The following is a 19,448-nucleotide window of genomic DNA, read 5'->3' as shown; positions in this document are numbered from 1 at the left end:
GGTACAGTGTTTCTGACGGGCTTCACAACACAGTGCAAACCGAAAGGACCAGGACGAGGACCGGAGCCATAACCAACTCCGGTGCTTCCAGGTGATCAGCAAACAACCGTCAATGCAACAAGAGTCATCGCTTCGCTCTTTATGTTAACAAGGAGTCTCATGAAATTTTATTCAACTTTAAGGGTACAGACAAGAAGCAGATTTCACAGTTAACACAGAAATAATGCAGCGGTGGGGTTACGGGTTGGGATGGCTGCGCTGGAGGTGGTTCTGAGCGCCAGCAACTAGCCGGAGCAGCAGCGACCCCGATTTCTCCGTTCTTCAACTGTGCGCCATGCCGGGGTCCAGGACTCCTAACTAGAATGGAAATGAGGTGTATTTACAGAGAAAATATTCTTAAGATGCCAGAGAACATAGAACATCTTTTTGAAGTAATAGAGGCTTCAGTCTATAATGGGTCCCTTATTTCCCTAATAGAGTAACCTCTAGGTCAACCGCTTAAGCACAGCCCTTGGGATTTCAGCTTTAGAAAATGGTTTCAACTATTTTTGTCCTTATTGTAAAACAGTTCTATGGAATGGAAACTCCTGAAGTGGAATAGCTCAACTATATTTGAAAACTTTGTCACACCCCAAATTCAACGTATACACTTGATGCAATTCCCAAGCCTGCGCTTAACAGTCATCGACATTCTAATTATGTCATAGTTTGAACAAGGTATTGTTCCCTTCAAATAGTCGACAAAACAAGACTCAGATTTCTCACCAGTGTTTCCTCCTCTATGGCACTATAGTGGGCACCACAAGCAGCTGAACTTTTCATTTAAGTAAGGTTCTTATTAAAAATTTCTAAGTCAAAACAAATGACTAAGTTGACAGCGACTAAGCGCATCTGTCAAGTGTCCTCATCCTTTTTTCAGTGCGTTGGAACGAGAAAAAACTGTAAGGGCATGAAAAACAAAAAAGACTGGATTTGAGAAGTCAGCCAGAGAAAGACAATTATCCTATGATCTCACTCACATGTGGAATTGAAGCAACAGAACAGAGGGTCATAGGGGAAGGGAGGAAAAAAAACAGAGACAAAACCAGAGAGGGAGACAATCCAGAAGAGACTCTTAATCAGAGGAAACAAACTGAGGGTTGCTGGGGGGGCAGGGGTGGCGGGTGGGGTAGCTGGGTGATGGGCATGAAGGAGCGCGTGTGCCGAAACCAGCACTGGGGGCTCTGCAGGGCGGATGAATCACTGACCTCGACCTCTGAAACTAATACATCACGCTAATTGAATTAATTTAAATAAAAAAGGGATTTTAAAAAATGGCTTGGGGACGCCTGGGTGGCTCAGTTGGTTAAGCAGCTGCCTTCGGCTCAGGTCATGATCCCAGCGTCCTGGGATCGAGTCCCGCATCGGGCTCCCTGCTCCGCGGGGAGCCTGCTTCTCCCTCTGACTCTGTCTTCCACTCTGTCTGCCTGTGCTCGCTTTCGCTCGCGCTCTATCTCTGACAAATAAATAAATAAAATCTTTAAAAAAAAAAAAAAATGGCTTGGATTTGATATGGCTGCTCATTGCCCAGTTAAACAGGGAGGAAAAAGCTGGCAGAGGGAGTCGGGAAGGCTTTCTAATCCACAGTGTCATACAATTAGGGATGACTGGGTTGAGGCACAAATCCACTGCAATTCATTTTTAAACAAAAGCCAATTATAAATTATTTTGAAGTCAAAAGTACATACATCTTCGAGAGTCCACTTAAATAAAACCTACTGAAAAACTTAATTATATTTTAAAAATTTAGGCCTCAGTAGGCTGGTGAAAAGAAACACAATCTATCAATGCTAAAGGATTAATACTTTACATAAAAATCTTGGCAAGGCAATTTACCAGAATTCTCACAGAAATGCTTAACCTATTTTACATGACACCTGTAAATAGCGTCTGAAGAAAACTTTCACAAAGGTAATCCAGTGGTCCAAGTGATTATGCACACTAAAATTTTGGCATCTGTTACACCTAAAGCCAACCAATATTTGTCAGTTCCTAATCTCCTGTAGTTTCATCAGTAAATTTCAATACCATTATCCACGTGTTAGCCTAACGACTTTAAACCATTCACCTAGGATTTTGACTTTTATATATTAGAAGGATCCCAAATGATTTTACTTAATGTAACATTTACAATCAAGTAAGAATCCATGAAGACCTTCCAAGCCAGTGGGGAATGATATGTCTGTTGCCTATGGCGGGCCGCGGTGTAAAGTCCAATTGTAAAGATGGGCAGGAAAAATCCTGTCTCAGGAGACACATGTGCATTAAGAGATGTCTGCCAATGCAAATGGCTATCATTAGGTCCCCTCCCCTTTAAAAGAAGATACACTAGGTCATGCATTTGCAGTAGGAGTGATGTCACTGCCATGCGGGACCAAAAGCCAACAAAAATATCACTCTTACTCTTTTTCATGTGTAAAGCAGTTATACAACTCTTAGTCACATGCATTTCCTCTCACCACCATCACTATGCTTTGTCAAAATGTAGAATTTTTGGTATTTGGAATTTTCATGAAACAGAATAATAAATATCCCTAGGACAATACTTAAGAAACCTATGATCAGCTCTAAACATGTTTCATTATGGCACCTAAGAAGACTTATCCTTAGAAACCAACACCAAGTTTGGAAAATCAACTAACATTTATCCAATCATAATTACAAGTACAATTTTAACATCTAGATTAAGCATTACATATTTGATGCCATAAGTGGGCACTGGAGGCGGAGTTCCAAAATTACCAATTAAAATTCAAAATGAAAATCTGCAGTCTTGAGGAAGCATTCCCTTTCTTTACACTTATCCATTTACTATAATACTGTAGTAAGTAAAATACTACTTTGTCATTATGAAGGGAAAAAACTACGATCAGACAAAGATCATAATGTAGTTCTGGAAGACTACACACTCTTTCACTATACACAGTATATAATAAAATAGGGTACACTCTGTACGACAGTAACATGCAATGGTTTGGCTGTAGATATATTAAATGTAGTTTTCGCTACATCAGAATTCTGTGGGGGTGTTTGGTTTGGGAATCGTAAGGATGAGAAGGACAATTACTCAATGCTTAACACAGCAGAGACATCTGAACACATAACATATACCCACTCTTAGGTATTGACATGGAATATATAGAAATAAACAAATGAAAGAAGACTGACCTCTAACCTAAGTGTAAGGATGGACTTTATTTTTTAAAAAAAGTCTTTTGAGGACTACAAATTACAAAGTAAAAGCAGATCACTATGTAGAAACCTAGTGAATACATTTTGCCTGTGCATGAAAACTTTATCAAAATTATTCATTTAACAATTTCACCTCATTCACAATGGTCTGTTATAACGCTCTTCTTCATAAGGTTATATATTACACGTTATTCCCTCAAATTCTTGGCTCATGAGAATGGCACCTTTGAAAGGGGCAATTTCCATTCAGTCTCTGGTGGCATTATTCCAAGTTTGTTTCTTTCATCAAGAGAAAAAAAAACCTCTCAAAATGTTTACTTTTAACATGAAGTTTCTCCACCAAAGTGGTCGTATTTTGTTTTCTAATGACTATATACACACACACACACACACACACACACACTCACATATATGTGTATATATATATACATATATATATAAAATATATATATGGGTAGCAGCAAGAAAAGAAAAATGGAAGTTAAAAGGCAGCCATTAAAATAAATGGATCAATTGTACAAAAGAGATATTTGGCTCATGGCAATTTAAAAAGATGGCAGCGTGGGTATGTTAACAGCCTGCCACTCGAGCTGGAAGCGTGTTACGTGAATGAAGCTGACCCAGTGTGGTCAGGTGGGAATGTATGGCCATTACACTTCATTCTTTACAACAAATACTTCAAGCCAAGAGGAAATGAGTTACACTTAGAGTCTCAATTAGAACATGCTGACCACTTAACATTTAACTCACTGGGTTTAGTATAATCATTTCCTTTACTCACACTATTTTTTTTTTCCCAAGAAGTAATCTCTAAACCCAGTGTGGGGCTCAAACTCATGACCCTGAAATCAAGAGTCAAATGCTCTACCGACTTGAGCCAGCTAGGCGCCCCTAACTCACGTTCTTTTGGGTCCTTTCCAAAACTTCAAACGAAGTGCACGATAAGTGTAAAATACTTTAAATGACAAGATTTTACTAAGGTACATTTGAAAATGGGTGTAAAGAGAAGAATATCCCTCTGTTTTTCAGGGAAAGATACAAACTGAATGCAGAAGTTTCTCAATGGGAAAAAGCTCAACTTTTCTTCTTCCCACTACCTCCGCCATATAAAATTTCCCAAAGAACTCACTTTTAAGCTTGTTCTCTATGGCTCTACTAAAGGATGAAAACCAGAGAGCAAACAACTGAGTTCAAGAACACCCAGGGTTAAAAATTTAAGAAAATATCAACATGCAAGCAATGGTCCAAATACTCAAGATTCATGTTAATGAATTCAATTACTGTATATGAGATTTTCATTGATGAGCAGGGCTTTGGGCATACCAAATTATCACACAAATCATTGCCTTTTGAGACTTCGGATACTTTTACAGTTTAATTTGCAAACAGAATATTTATAACAAATTATTTTTAACCAAATCATATCTTGAAAACTGTTTATATAGAAAACCCAGGGAATAAAGTGAACTGTTCATTGTGGAAGGCCTTAAATTACATTATTACAGTAGAAAATACAGGAGGTAGAAGATAACTGAAAAGACTAATGCAACATTAGATTCAAATCTATAGCTCCTGTAGCTACTTAAAACATGGTTTTAGAAACTAAACCCAACATTTCCAGTAACCATAGAAACAGTTAAAATAAAATTTGCCATGAAAGCCCTTATATCATGCTTGATATAGGGAGGTAGGAAGATGTAAGAACCAGGACACATGAGACATGACATTTTATCTACAACTCCTGTTTGCTTTACTGAGGGTGTAGTTTCACAATTCAGTCACCTTCTTCAGCTTCAGACTCAGATTCTAGAAAAGGGGAAAAATGCAGTCAAGCATTATATAAATATCAGAAAGCAAAAAGTTCCCATTTATTAACTTTGAAGCTCTTTATTACAATTAAGTAATTTTATTAATAACCACCTACTTAAAAGGGGGATATTCAAAAACCTTCATTTGTAAATCTAGTAAGTAGTCTCAAATTTTTCAATTTCCCTTCGAATACGTATGTTAGTGTACTGGCCAAGCCATCAGGATACTTTAGTATTTCAAGTCAAGTTCTTCCCACCTGCCTTAAAGCAAGTGAGTATTGGCAGGTCGGTCACGAATGAACAACAATCTGTCCTCGAGGTACAGAATGGTAATCTCAATGAGAAAAGGTAGTTACATTCTATGACTGCTTTACAATGAGTTCTTGGGCTTTACCACACACACTGCGCCAAAGACAAGACTCACCTTCTTCAGCATTTTTGAGCCACTCTACAAACTTTTTCATTTGCTCAAGGAAGACGCTCTTCCCCTTTGCAACATGCGCATCCTTGTACCACTTCAGAATGGGCTCCTCGCTCAGGACCTCAGCTACAAAGAGAGCGATCGTTACATCCGGGGCTTCTCAGGCGAAGTCAGAGGCCACCTAAAGCGGAACTGCCTGCCTGGCAAAACTGAGCCTACTCAAAGGTATGGATAATTACCGTATTCAAAACGCTCAACTGGTTTCTTCAATTCTGTAAGGACAGTCCTCCATTACGAAAAGCTTTATCAACTTGTTGCCAACGTATGACCCGCAACTAGGAAACACTGAACCAGTGATTCTCCCAACTGAAGGCAACTTACAGCCCCCTTCGCTGGGACATCTGACAATGTTGAGAGACATTCTTGGTTGTTACAGCAGGGAGAGATGCTACTCGCCCCTCTACAATGCACAGGACTGTTACCAACTAGAGTTAAACGGCCCAAAATACCAGCAGTACCAAGGCTGAGAAACCTTGTGATAAATGATTAGGGCTATCTGATGGGTGACATTAAATTTTTTATGTGTGACAATGGTACTGTGGTCTTACTAAAAACAAAAACAAGTCCATGTACTTTACAAAGCCATACTGAGAAATTAATTAAATGAAGGTTTCTAGGATTTGTTTATAAATGATTAAGAGTGGGGGGCAGATGTAAATGGAGGCATACTTCCAAGAAACCTTACTGCGCACTACATACAGAAGCCCGACTAGAGCCAGAGCCCGAATACTGGGGAACTCATCACCCTACTCTTTCTTAAGAGCAAAAAATTCTGGGGGTGGGGATACAGATCTCTAAGTTTAGAATATACGAACCAACAAAATCATTTATGAAAACCAGAGCATGGAGATACTACATGTGCACACAAACCACACTTACTGGGGTCAAAGTGGTCTGATTTATGCAGAACTGAAGAAAACATTATTAATAACCATGTAAATATTGCAATGGACTCTCTCCCAACAAAGTGCTTATTTTTATTACCACTTTAGACCAGTTTTCTGAAATAGGATCACAGAAATGGAATAGTAACTAAACAGAAATGGAATAGTAACTAAACAGAAATGGAATAGTAACTAAACAGAAGGTTTTATAATCTTTACAGTCTCGAAGGGCAAGTAAAAGTCTACAAACGGGTAATGGGGTAGAGTGTGATGCGAACTCAACTTGTCATAGGCCCAAGACTACGGAAATGTAACAAGTGTGTCTGGGGAAGAGAACTGATAGAGAATGGGAGGTGAAGTTTGAGGACACATCAAGATGATTTTAGGTTTTAACTTAGTAAGGTTTAGAGATGTTTTGATATATAAGTGGACTAAAAAGCACCCAATTCAATTAGAGACAATTTTGTCCCATGATTAAAGTAAAATATTTTATGGAGCTGATGTTCAGACAACTCCTCACTGGAATTATTAGCAGTATTCTAGATTTTTTTTTTTAAAGATTTTTATGGGGGGGGGTGGTTTAGAGGGAGACAGAGAAGCAGATTCCCTGCTGAGTATGGAGCCCCATGGGGGCTCAATCCCAGGACCCCGAGATCACAACCTGAGCTGAAGTTAGAAACTTAACTGTGTGAGCGAGCCACCCAGGCACCCCTAGGATTTCTATCACCAAATTCAAATTTCAAATTACCTTTATAAAAAAGCACCACTATTTTCTGGAAGGCTTTCATGAAATGAATGTTGTCATAGCAATACTCCTGAATCTTCAGTAACAGAGTCAGCTCAGACTGACCTTGAGTAGTAAAGGCAGCAAGTAGAGGGCTGTATTGCTTTTAAAGGGAAAGGAGAACAAGGTTTGCCATTTATTACAATGACCCTCCATTTCAGAATTCCTAAGATACAGAACTTTTAAAATCACTGTGAATTATATTCTATGTTGTGCAAACTAAAACAATCAAGCAAATAAAACAAAGCAGCAGCTGCAAAGTGTCTAAGTCAAATATGCAATATCGCACCAGGGCTTCTAGACAACTGTCAATACGAAGTTAATAATTTAGAGGATAAAACAGGAGGGCTCTTATTTTCCAATACTCCCATAAAAGCAAACACCAAATTGTAGGTGTATGCTATTTTTAAACGTGTATTTGTTTTTAACTCGTGAACCGAACAAAGTTGAAGTTAGACTTTTTTTTTTTTTTTTAAAAGATCATCAATAGTTTGTAACTACCATGAACAGTTATTTGTCTACTCGCTGGTGTTCATCCCCAGGAGCCACAGGATGGGATCTATTCTCTAAGTACAGTACCAGCTCACGTGTCCCCACTTTAAAAAGAGCAGAGAAATGTTCTGAAAAGGCCTAGTTCTGACACCTTCAAGTGCTTGATGGCTTGCTCTGCTACAAGCTCTTCCTTTTTGTTCCACTCCACGGTGCTCATGACGCTGGACCAGACTATCCCAATGACAACAGGTTCTGGGATGTTGTTTTTTTTCATCTCCTCCTTGACATACAAAATTATCTGCAAAAAAGAATTTAAATTTAGTAAAAGAAATCAATTTTGGTATGTACACTCCCTACATCAAACGCAGACCTTTTACAAAAACATAAAAACACCTTTCCGTGCAACTGGCAGTGTCTCCATGTGTACCACACGAAAGCAGAGACCGTTCAGAACTGGGAGGGATGACCTCTAGTCCAAACCTTCACTTACACACAAGCAAGCTGGCCAGGAAAGGACAGAGATGGAAATACAGGATTTATCCACTGGCCTGCACCCCACAAAATCCCCAAGCATTGTCATTTCTGGGCACCAGTAAAGCACTAAATATGAAAAAGACTGACGAGAAGCCCCAGCAGAACATTCTAGAGCTATTAATGAAAACCCACTGTGGTGAAATACTTGAAAACTTCTCAACTGAATAATCGTTTTCTCTGCCAGAAAGAAATCATTAAGATGGTTTAAATAAAAATATCTTACATCCTTAAATGGGTCACCACGGGACATCTGTTCTTGAAGCTCTTTCTGGAGTTCCTTTCGAGCTCCTATGGTTTGCTGATTCCGAACATATTCCGAAAGTTCTTTCAAGCCTGCCTCTGTAAAGTACTTCGTGAAGTGTTCAACGCTCTGTTTATTGGCAGGAAAAAGTTCCTGAAAGAAGAATTTAATTGGGTTAAATGATCTTTAATCCTATCAAGAAAAACAACTCCTCTTTTCACAGATTAGAAACTGAAGTTCCCTCATCACACTTTTAAGTGTCGCCAAGAACAGAAGCACGAAGCAAACTACAAACCATCAGTCTGTTATCCATGCTCACTTTCCGAAGACTTGCAGCCACGGCATTGATATCTTTTTCATTTATCCATGATTTAAAGAGCTTTACAGCAAAAGCTGCTGAAACCCCTGTAGAACAAAAGAGCTTACTTAATAGATAAGTGTGTTTCAACCGTTCTATCCCCTTATTTTCAAGGGGCATAGAATTACTCACTTTCTCTCTAAACTTCTTTCTACCACTAAACTGCTTAGCATTTCACTCCAATTTCTCTTCTATAATTTACTAGTTATATATTTTTAGTTATTAACACTGCTTTTGAAATGTATAAAATGACAGTAATGGTACTGACACTTGACAAAGGTATCTTATTAAGTACCTAGTTGTCTAGTTTTAAAGTTAGTTTTTGGGGCGCCTGGGTGGCTCAGTTGTTAAGCATCAGCCTTCAGCTCAGGTCATGATCCCAGGGTCCTGGGATCCAGCCCTGCACTGGAATCCCTGCTTGGCAGGAAGCCTGCTTCTCCCTCTCCTACTCTCCATGTCTGTCATATAAATAAATAAAACCTTAAAACAAAAAACAAAACAAAACAAAAACCTAAAAAAATGTAAAAAGTTAGATTTTTAACCATAAAGAATTATTTAACTATGAAAATGACAAAGGGACCTTATTTCCTTTTTGGTTCAACATATCCCCCAACTGGAATTAATCTTTCTGGGTTTCCCCGGCATTTCTCTTTTTAGGTTATAACCACATTTTGTCTGAGCTTTGGATATTTGCTGTATGCCTAAAGAGAGCCAAAGGTATGCATGAAATATCATCTAATGAATTTTGTTAAATTAAAGGATAGTGAAGAAAACGAACACAATTACAAACAAGCCATATCTACATAAACTATATTCGAGCTTTTGTGTTAGTTCACATCTTTCATGATCTTATCCCCACCCACAGCCAACCAAAGACAACTCTTTACTAAGAGGTCATTACCTTCTTTAACCAAATTCTCGTTATAAAGGCTATTAAGAATGGATGCATTAAGTGTTCCATTAGCCAGAAGAACACCAGTCAACATAGCCAGCTTGTTCCTCTCCGACTCTGAAAAACCCTTTAAGAACAGCAGCAGCTATAAAAGTAAATAATTAAAGGTTAAAAAGAGCAACTGCATTACATAAAGAGAAGCAGTAAGGCAAACGATTTTGGTTAAAAAAGTGTGGGCTCTGAGGTCTGACCGTCCACATTTTTATTTCAGTTGCTTGCTGAGTGATGCTGGGCAAATTACTTAACCTCCATGCCTCAGTTTCCTCACAAGTAAATGTGGATAATAAAACTTGCCTCACAAGATTTTTGTATTAAATGAGTTAATAATTACACCAGTGCCTGAAACGTGATAAATGTTACTATTAATGTTACTGGATTCTTTGGTCCGCCTATACACAGAATACCCAAGACTCCAACAGCACGTATGTTAAAATTTCTTTCTCAATATGCTTAGCTCTAATCCTCTATCCCCTATCTTGAACAGACCTCATTTTGACTTTTAGCCTTTTGTCACTTGTTTGGACACCAAGCTAAGAAACTGTGTATAACAAATTGAACTAAATGATATACCCCAAACTACCTTTCAGGCCACATAAATAGCTAATCATTTCAAATCTGTGGCAGAATTAAGATACAATGTTCTCCTCTTTGACCCCGACCTTTTGTTCCCATAAAGCATACTGTTCTTCTTACCTTTTTTACTTCATCTTCAAAACCTTTCTCCAGGTATTTGTAGCGCCTGATTAACTTGTTAAAAACCTATGAAGAAAGGAATTTAATAATTTCATAACTATAGTTGCCAGATTCCTAAAAAATCTGAGTATCTCTCAGTATCTTTAGAACATCAAAGAAAACCTTCTGCTGGATAGGAGTTTACAAACTGTGTAAGCCAACTTAGGAAGAGTCTGTCAACTCCCAAACCCTACAGTATATGATCTAACACTTAAGCCATCCCACAACAGATTTTTATTGCCAAATGTTAAAAGCAAGGACTAATTATTGCTCAAATACAAGTCATTTACCCATTTGTAGGATATTAATAGAGTAAGAGCACAGATATAGTTTTACTTTCCTAATGACACAGACAACCAATTTCTAGGCTAGATACACATGAATTCTTTGCTTACAATAACACAAACCTAACTATGTACGAAACCTTCAAATGAAATTTTGATTGGTAAGCTAATCTGCCTATAACCTATTCATCTTTAAGAAGTTATACACAGGGGCGCCTGGGTGGCTTAGTCAGTTAAGTGTCTGACTTCGGCTCAGGTCATGATCCAGGGTCCTCGGACTGAGCCCTGCTTGTCCCCTTACCCCTCCGTCTGCAGGCGCTCTCTCAAATCAATACATCTTTTTTTTTTAGATTTTATTTATTTATCAGAGAGAGAGGGGGGGAGAGAGCGAGCACAGGCAGACAGAATGGCAGGCAGAGGCAGAGGGAGAAGCAGGCTCCCTGCTGAGCAAGGAGCCCGATGTGGGACTCAATCCCAGGAAGCTGGGATCATGACCTGAGCCGAAGGCAGCTGCTTAACCAACTGAGCCACCCAGGCGTCCCTCAAATCAATACATCTTAAAAAAAAATTATATGTAGAATAATTCTATGATGGAAATCATGACAGGGAAATGATTTTCCTTTTCAGCTTGAGGTTTTTCTTAAAAATGGATTAATTCCAAAGGGACAAGTAGGAAAATAACCAATTCAATCTTTTTTGTTTTGTTTTCCTTAACACATTTCATTATATTGCACCAAAAAGTATCTCTAAATCTTCAGCTCAAATTCCTTCAAGCTTTTACTTGCAACCTCTTCAAAGTAGACTCTTCCTATTCAGATGGATGGTAGCTAACCAAGATAAATAAAGTCTCATTTACCTGAGCAAATGCTTGCATGGTCTCTAGGTCTTCTTGTGCCGCGAACACACAGACATCTGTCCGCATCATGTCATCTGCCAGCGTACCACCTGGGGCTGAGGTATATTTACAAACAATTTGCAGTGACCTTCACTGAAAATTAGTAATTGTTTCCATCTTACTTTCTGGAAGGATTCCCATTATAAAATAAAATGATAAAAATTCTAAAAGATGATCTGGAAGCTAAGTCAGGATCTCAGTAGGAGTATGACTAGTTGGTTCAGGATGTGTGAATAAAGTGAAACAATTTAAGGGAATAACGCCCTTCAGCAACCCAAATAAACTCGGTGCATTAGTAACTCAAATAAAGCTGTATTAATAACCACTCAGCAGTATCAAATCTGTCACACAAGTGGAGATGCTGAATTGGTTTTGATAACGTAACTTTTCATAAATAAAACCACCCTGTAAGTTGCCGAAGAGGTTGGGCGGTTAAAAACTTACAAGTCAGAGACTTTATCTTTTACATACATTTATATGTATTTACAGATACAGTGGTATCTGATACATACTTAGAAATATGGGGAGAGGGATGAAGTCAGGGGGACACAGCCAGATCAGACTGTTAACCGTTACGGACGTTGGGTAATAGACATTTGTTTTACTATTCTAAGATATCTTCAAAAACTTCTTTAGTGAAGGTTTTACAAAGAATTTTAAAAGCAGGCTTATTGGTAGTATTGTAAATAGAAAATGGGTATTTCTTACCATAAACTGGTAATGCAGAGGAAGAAATTCTCACTGGACTAGGCATTAGAACATATGACAACATGTTCCTCGGCTCTACGATGGGTAATTATTCCACTGCATGTAAGTCACTGAAACCTCTCTAAGCCTCCACCCTGAGTTCTGATTCTATCAGCCAGGCTGTGAGGGGCAACACAGTTACCACTGAAAACATTCTGAAATATTTTAAAGAGCCATGGAAAGGAAAGTGCCACCATCATTTGACGATATAGAGCTAAATGACACATTCTCTTAAGATTTCCTGAGCGCGTAGAGCGGAGGGAGGAGTCAGAAGTTGCTGAGCAACAGGAATACACTGTGAGCCACACGAGGTCATTTCGTATTGCGAAGGAACTTTATTAAAACTTACTTAAAATAGTGTCATTTTAGTATACTCTAACCCAACATATCAAAAATACGGATTTTAACAATTCAGTATTCAAAATATTATTATGAGGTCTTACATTCTTTTTTCTATTAAGTCTTTAAAATCCAATGTGTATTTGACAACACCTCTCAATTTAGATCAGCCATATCCCACGTGACAGATAGCCACACCCAGGTAGCGGCTAATGTACTGAGGAGTGCAGTAGTCCTCCGGCACACAGAAGTTGTATTTCACAAGACAGAAGAGGTAATAAGGGTTTCTCTACTAACTGAGAACGTTCAAACAAGCAGGAAGAATTTATTGACTGGGAATGTAGTAAGGACATAGGTATCAGAAAAGGCATCCCCAAATATTATGGTTTTGTAACAGATTTTAACTATAGAGCTAGACAGAGCAAGAAAATTTGCTAAGTTACTATGATAAGGGAGGAAAAAAATGGAAAAATCTTGTGGTAAAAGCCAAAAAAGCCACCCCAATTTGAGAGGACTGTCAAACAGCTCGGATTCTGAATCCCACGTGATCTCTACACATTCCGCCTCCCACAAAACCCAGACACTTACTTACCCAGCATTCCGCCGGCCACCAGAATGTCAAAGAGTGTTTCTGCATAACGGCGGTAATCAAGCTTTGCTCCAGAAGCATCAAGAAACTTTGCTACTGCTTCCAAATCAGTACCAGTTTCAGTTAAGCCTTGAATAATACAGTCTTGAAACTGAGTAGGGTCAAACCTCTCTTTTTCATCTGGGGGGAAAACCCCACAACATTTAGTGTTAACAGGCTTACAAAATGCCACCAAACCACCACCTTACGAAAGTCTAAGTCCTGAATAAATGAACCACATTTAGCACAATCTCATTGATTTCAACAGCTGTAAAACACCAAGCAAAGACCTAAACACACACACTCTCTGCAATGCAAGGCAGGACTACCTAGTCATGAGAACTGCGTGGCTTTTTCCCCCACTATTTTTTCACTTAAGTCTCATAAATGAGGATTTATAAAACGAGCTAGTGTGCTCCTATAGCCAGGAGACAATTTCTACCCTAAATGCTCTCCTACTGCCTGTGAGCTTTTCTGAAATTTAGGGCATCCTCTAAATTTCAGGTCAATTTTATTCTTGAGTTAAATTTTGTCCAAACACTGGAACTCTCCATTCTTTTCTCTAAGTGCCTGTAACACTTTCTATGTTGTTTTTTAAATCGTTCATTTGGTACTTAACAGTGCCTTACGCACAAACCCAGCCTTTACTGAGCTGCTACTACACTCGTCATGACAGGGTTTGACCTCTCCATCTAGGTTAGATGCTATCTTAATTTTCACACAGCACTAGAGTAATCAACTCCTCCCTGTCTGCCCAGGACTTTTCTGTTTTAGCACTGAAAGCCTATGTCCTGGGAACTGTGTTCAGTCTCAGACAAATCTGGATGATGGTTCATGCTACCCAGAACCCCATCATCAAGAATTAGGGGGGCATGAGTGATCTCTATCTGGAACTGGGGAAGTGACAGCTCTTCCGGATGCCAGGAACAATAAAATTACTTGATACTAAACACATTCAAAAGAACAAAGACTTTCCCCCATCACTGCTGAATTGCTCTGGTTTCCAATTTCTGTTCCTCCTCTTGAGAAAATTTACCAGGTTAAATCTAAAAAATCTAAAAACTAAAAAAATCTGCAAAGACTAGCATCAAATTGTCTTCAGTCTCCCCACTACAAGAGGAGAGTCTATGATCAGGGATTACAAGACTCTGTAATACACATCTCAAAGTGTCTGCTACCTAGGGTAAAGTAATACAATTTATAACCAGTAGCTGACCCAATTCTATTTCCTGTAAAATAAGGTCAATAGGTGTTTTTGAGCAGTAACACTGGAAGATATGGGGGGAAAGCAGGATACAAAATATACCTGTGACCACACCTATTTAACTTTGTATCACTAGTATAGTGACTAGCTACAGAATTAAATATTCGCCTACCCACCCACGAAGACAGAAGCAGTTAATGTAATTCTACAGTGTGAACTCTGTTCCATAATTAACTTCCATGCATAAAGGTTTTTCTCTCACAGTTTCACAAAGTTTGGGAGGAATTAGCAATCACAATAGCTCTCCTTTCATTAGCTAACTTTTTCCCTCAAGCATAAATCTGCTTGAATAAAATTTAGCTAGTGAAAATGCACTCCATACTTTAAAAAAAAAAAAAAGAAGAAAGAAATATACTTTAGCCTTGCAATAAAAAGACCATTCACTAACCTGCTTAAAGACACATATGTTGATACTAAAAAATAAAGGCTTAGAAAAACACTGGAAATATTAAGGATGTATTTGAAATGGCAGTCAACTACAGATTCAAGGTCCTTTCTGGTATTTTCTTTTAAAGTTCACTATTAAACCACTGCCTGCCAGAGAAACCAAGATAAAAAAGTTATTCTGGAGATGTGAAGAGAGATGTTAAAACACAAATATTTACCTCTTTTTCTGGTTTTAAAACGCTGGCCTGATAGCGTTGGCTTTTGCTGCTTTTGATTATTCATAAAAGACACCCTAGAAAAGAAAAATAAGGCCTTAAAAATATCACTGCCATTAACATTCATTTTAAAACCAAAGCATCAAACCTTGGTCTAGTCACACAGAAGTCAAATATTAACACAAACTTTCAGCCTGGCAACAGACCTGGGGGAAACAAAGAATCACGTTTGCCTGAATTAAATGTAACTTCAAAACCTGCATTTCTCCCTACAAGAAACCTTTTAAAGGCGGGATGTACACTTTTAAATGCCTTTACAGCACCACAGTGAGCGGTGGCAGAACACCCATCACAAACACAATCGCTTTCCTCCTCGTTCCTCTTTAAATTCCCCTTGATTCCACTACTTCTCAGCACCACAGACGGCTAAAAGAGATCACCACCCAAGTCAGGGGGGATACAGAAACGTTACGTCCATTTTCAGACACCGGTCAAGAGGTGAATCCTTTCTAGAGGGGTTTCTGAGCAGCAGCCCCCCTACCCATGGTGGCTGTGACTGCGGCGGCCGCCTGCACCAGCCCCGCCGGCCAAACGCCCCGAGGGCCGGCCTAGCCTCCCTGCCCCGTTCCCTGCAGCCGGCCCAGCTGCCTGCCCCGTTCCCGGCGATCCAAGTCTCCTCCCCGGCACGTGTCGCCCCTCCACACCCTTCCGGCGCCCGCCGCTGGAACGCGACAACCCGCCCGCACGCAGGGCGCCCCTGGCCGCCGCGGGGTGCCGTAGGGGCTGGTCCCGGCCCGCAGCCCCTTCCCCACTGACCCCGTCGCCGGCGGTGGCGGCCGCCGCAACGAGCGGACCGCAGGCGCCGAGGCGCTTCGCGCCGGGGGCCCCGCCGCCCCGTACATCCGCCCGCCCTCCAGCCACAGCAGCGGCGGTGGAGGCGGCCGCAGAGGTGGTGGCGGCTCCCCCGCCCCGCCCGCCAGAACCCCCCACGCGTACATCACCCAACAGAGGCCGCAGCGGCTTTGTTACCCAGGCCGGGCAGCGCGGCCGGCGCGGGGGTGGGGGGGCCGCCTCGGCCACTGCCGCGGTCTCCGGCGCCGCAGCGCACGCCCGGGCCCCACGTTCCGGCCCCGGCCGCACGCCCTCGATCTCCCCGGCGAGGCGGCGGCGGTGACCCTCGAATCCAGGCCCCGGATCCCGCCCGGCCTCATGCGGCGGCCTCCGCTCGGGCCCATTCAAGCGGGGCCGCATCGGACCCGCCCCCCCCCCCCCCCGTGCCCCCGCCCTGTCCGACGACGAGGGGCCACAACCTCGGCCGGGGACAAGCGGGCGTCGCGCCTCACCGAATTTAAGGCGAAGAGGAAAGAGCCAGAAATCCCCGAGGTGGCGGCAACTGCGGCGGTGTCTCCTCTGCGACCGGAACTAACGCGAGGAGGAGGGAAGAGTGTCACCCCCGCCCCGGCCGGCCTCCTATCGCGAGATTTCCGCCCCGGCGTCCTCCCCCGCGGCCCTCCGCGGCGCCGCCCGGGGCCTCCGCCGGCTCCTTTCCGCGGGGCGCGCGGTGGGAAGGCGGAGGGCGCGGGAGGGAGCGGGAGGCGCGTGCCCCCGGCTTCTCTGTTTCTCTGTGGGGAGCCGGGTTTTCCGGAAATGTATCCCGGACTGGCGTGTTTTCTCCCAACTCTGCGTCGTCCGGCCTCTCAGCACGTGGAGGGGGTAGAGGAGCAGCCACCCCGCGCCCACCCCTCGCCCGCGCCCACCCCCTCGCCCGCGCCCACCCCTCGCCCGCGCCCACCCCCTCCAGCTCGGAGGCCGCCCAGAGTCGCGCCGCGTAGACGCGGCCCCCCCACCCCCGCCGCCGCCACCCACCGAGCAGGAAGTCCCAGCCCGAGGGCTGGGTGCGCCGGGGCCCTCCTGGGGCGGTGGTTGAGCTGGGCCTGGGGCCGGGCTGCGGCCCGCGGCTCCCGCCGGGGGCGCCGGAGCGGGAGGACTTCGCTGTGCGGTGCTGGCGCGGTGGGAGATCCAGGTGGAGGCGTTCGGACGAAAATCCGCCCTCCCTGCTGTGGCCGCCCCTCCTTGCGTGGTCCTCGTCGTTTGCGCCTGAGTGTGGTGCTGGCGGGGACCTGGAAGGCATCAGACTCCCCTGAAGGGTTTTTTACAAACACAGATGACTGGGTCCCACCAGCACAGATGATGTAGGCCTGTCGTGGGACTCAAAGACGTGCATTTCTGACAAGTCCCGTGGGATGCTGATGATGCTGGTCTGGGGACTGCACTTTGAGAAGCACCGGTTCGAGGGTGTCTCATCGGAGAGCTGGGGGACAGGTAACGTGTGTGAAAAGCACCGTGGACATTATAAACCTGAGCAAATAGCGATGCACCATGTCTCCCAGGATCCAGCCTCTGCATAGTGGTTTGCATTGCTACTTATCCTGCCAAACACAAAACAAAACAGAAGTCACCTTCCCTGGACTCTGCTTCTCTTCCTTAGCAAATATTTTGGGCAAATTAGTTTGCATTAGTTGATATATGTTCTTGAACTCAGACTTCTGACCCCTTCCCTCACAACTTTTTGGAAAATTAGTTTCTCAGAGTTCTTTCCTGAAATTATTGCCAAATCCAGTGATCCTTCGATCCTTCAGTTCTCACCCTCCTTCCCTCCCCTGAGCATTTAGGGCATTACCCGTCCCCTTAACCCTTGTTCCAACTGTCCCGGTTACCCCCGGAGACTCCTTTGTAATTGCCACCACCTCCTTTTTGTGCTCATACCTTTTATCTTCCATCATGCTTTCCTACATGATACTCTCGTATATTCCTAGAGATTTAACTTTTCAAAGAATGCCACATTCTCTTATTGAATCCTTAAATATTTGTTGAGTCTAGGCTCTATGCCCTTCCAGGCTGAGGGAATAGCAGCGGGCAAGTGCTGAGGTAGGAAAAACTTGGCCTGTTGGAGGAATGGGAAGGGGCTAGTGTGACTGGACCTTGGTGGCAGATGGGAGGACCTTGGGAGATGGGAGCACAGGTGATTGGTCAAAGCCGGAGTTTTTTAAGTCTAACCCTTTATGGTGAACTCCATAGTCCCACTAACTGTTATCTCCACTAAATGCCAAACCAAACACTCTTAAGTGCTATTGATTATTCTTCTTCCCACCCAAAGCTGTTTTTCTCACTTCTGAAGTTCTCTTAAAAATACAATGTTCTACTAATAAAAATAATAGCCACTTTATGTAGCAGGTATATGTGTAATGTATTCCTCTAAGCACTTCACCTTATTTAATCCTCAAAACTACCTTAATATCAAAACAAACAAACAAACAAACAAACAAACTACCTTATGATCTGGAAACTGTTATTAGCCCCATTTAGTAGACTGGAAGACTGAGGCATAGAGAGAGCGAGTAACTTACCCAAGGTCATAGAACTAGTGAATGGAAGAGCTTGATTTGAACCCAGGCAGTCTGGCTATATATACTGCTGTAGCATTACTGCCTTGCCACCAAGATCTTATTTATCCATTCAACAAATAGTTATGGAGCTAAGGGCCACTAGAGATACACAGTTGACAAGTTAGACCTCTGACCTCACAAAGCTTATCTTCTATATTTTCACATTTCTCAATGTCGTCATCTTTTTCTAGTATCATCTTCATTTAGGTCTCTGTTTCCCCTAACTGGGACTTTTGCAATAACCTCCTCTAACTGTTATCTCTTCCCCTACACTTCTAGAGTAATCTTCCCAAATGCAGCCTGAATCATTTCTCCTCAGTGTTTAAACGCCTTGGTCTGTACTCCAGATCACCCAGGGATATTTCTGACCAATGTTTCTCACCTTTACTTCCCATATCATTGCTGGTTCTTAACCTGTTATGGCCCTCTGTTGTGAGGCATAGAGCAAACAATTTTTGACTAAAAACTATATTAAATTCAACAAGTGATTTTTATTTTTTAAAAAGATTTATTTATTTTTAGAGTGTGAGAGGGGAGGGGCAGGGGGAAAGATGAAAGAGAGAAAATCCTTAAGGTGAGCGTGGGGCCTGAGCATGGGGCTCGATCGCAGGACCCTGAGATCATGACGTGAGTAGAAATCAAGGGTCGAATGTTCAACCTATAGAGCCACCCAGATGCCCCAGCAAGTGATTTTCTTTAAAAATTAAACCAGATCGAAGATTATCCATATAAGATCTTGTTCACTT

At 42.2% G+C, this 19,448-nt stretch overlaps 2 protein-coding genes across 3 annotated transcripts in view; one reads left to right on the top strand and one right to left on the bottom strand.

Annotated features, from left to right (window-relative positions):
- Positions 1-3,215: 3,215 nt before the first annotated feature.
- On the bottom strand, positions 3,216-16,700 carry BZW1 (basic leucine zipper and W2 domains 1). 2 transcript variants are annotated; one of them, XM_059393154.1, is made up of 12 exons: positions 16,600-16,700; positions 15,260-15,333; positions 13,355-13,531; positions 11,638-11,732; positions 10,459-10,524; positions 9,715-9,850; positions 8,751-8,860; positions 8,438-8,608; positions 7,832-7,978; positions 7,153-7,291; positions 5,464-5,586; positions 3,216-5,037 (listed from the first exon to the last, which is right to left on the bottom strand). In XM_059393154.1, the coding sequence occupies exons 2-12, from the start codon at positions 15,321-15,323 to the stop codon at positions 5,006-5,008; spliced, it is 1,260 nt and encodes a 419-aa protein (XP_059249137.1). In that variant the 5' UTR covers positions 15,324-15,333; positions 16,600-16,700; the 3' UTR covers positions 3,216-5,005. The 2 variants fall into 2 exon arrangements, with proteins under 2 accessions (XP_059249137.1, XP_059249138.1); XM_059393155.1 differs by lacking the exons at positions 15,260-15,333; positions 16,600-16,700 and having other exon boundaries at positions 11,727-11,732; positions 13,355-13,432.
- LOC132014431 (basic proline-rich protein-like) overlaps positions 16,466-19,448 on the top strand; it is a 55,760-nt gene continuing 52,777 nt past the window's right edge. Inside the window, exon 1 of the mRNA XM_059395469.1 lies at positions 16,466-17,578. Coding sequence (XP_059251452.1) covers positions 16,466-17,452 — 987 coding nt within the window. The 3' untranslated portion in view covers positions 17,453-17,578. The remainder of the gene's footprint in view (positions 17,579-19,448) is intronic.

This window comes from Mustela nigripes, chromosome 3 (assembly GCF_022355385.1).
Source record: "Mustela nigripes isolate SB6536 chromosome 3, MUSNIG.SB6536, whole genome shotgun sequence".
Lineage (NCBI taxonomy): Eukaryota > Metazoa > Chordata > Mammalia > Carnivora > Mustelidae > Mustela > Mustela nigripes.
The sequence above is the reverse complement of the archived record's forward strand: the minus strand, read 5'-3'. Positions and strand labels throughout refer to the sequence as shown.

What these genes read in the sequence shown, in the direction of transcription:
- BZW1 (XM_059393154.1), bottom strand. Translation starts at nt 15,323, where the DNA reads ATGAATAATCAAAAGCAGCAAAAGCCAACGCTATCAGGCCAGCGTTTT. An exon ending in TTTTAAAACCAGAAAAAGAG is followed by an intron (nt 13,532 to 15,259) that starts GTAAATATTTGT and finishes TTTTCCCCCCAG; the next exon opens with ATGAAAAAGAGAGGTTTGAC. An exon ending in GCATGGATAACAGACTGATG is followed by an intron (nt 8,609 to 8,750) that starts GTTTGTAGTTTG and finishes TTCTTCTTTCAG; the next exon opens with GAACTTTTTCCTGCCAATAA.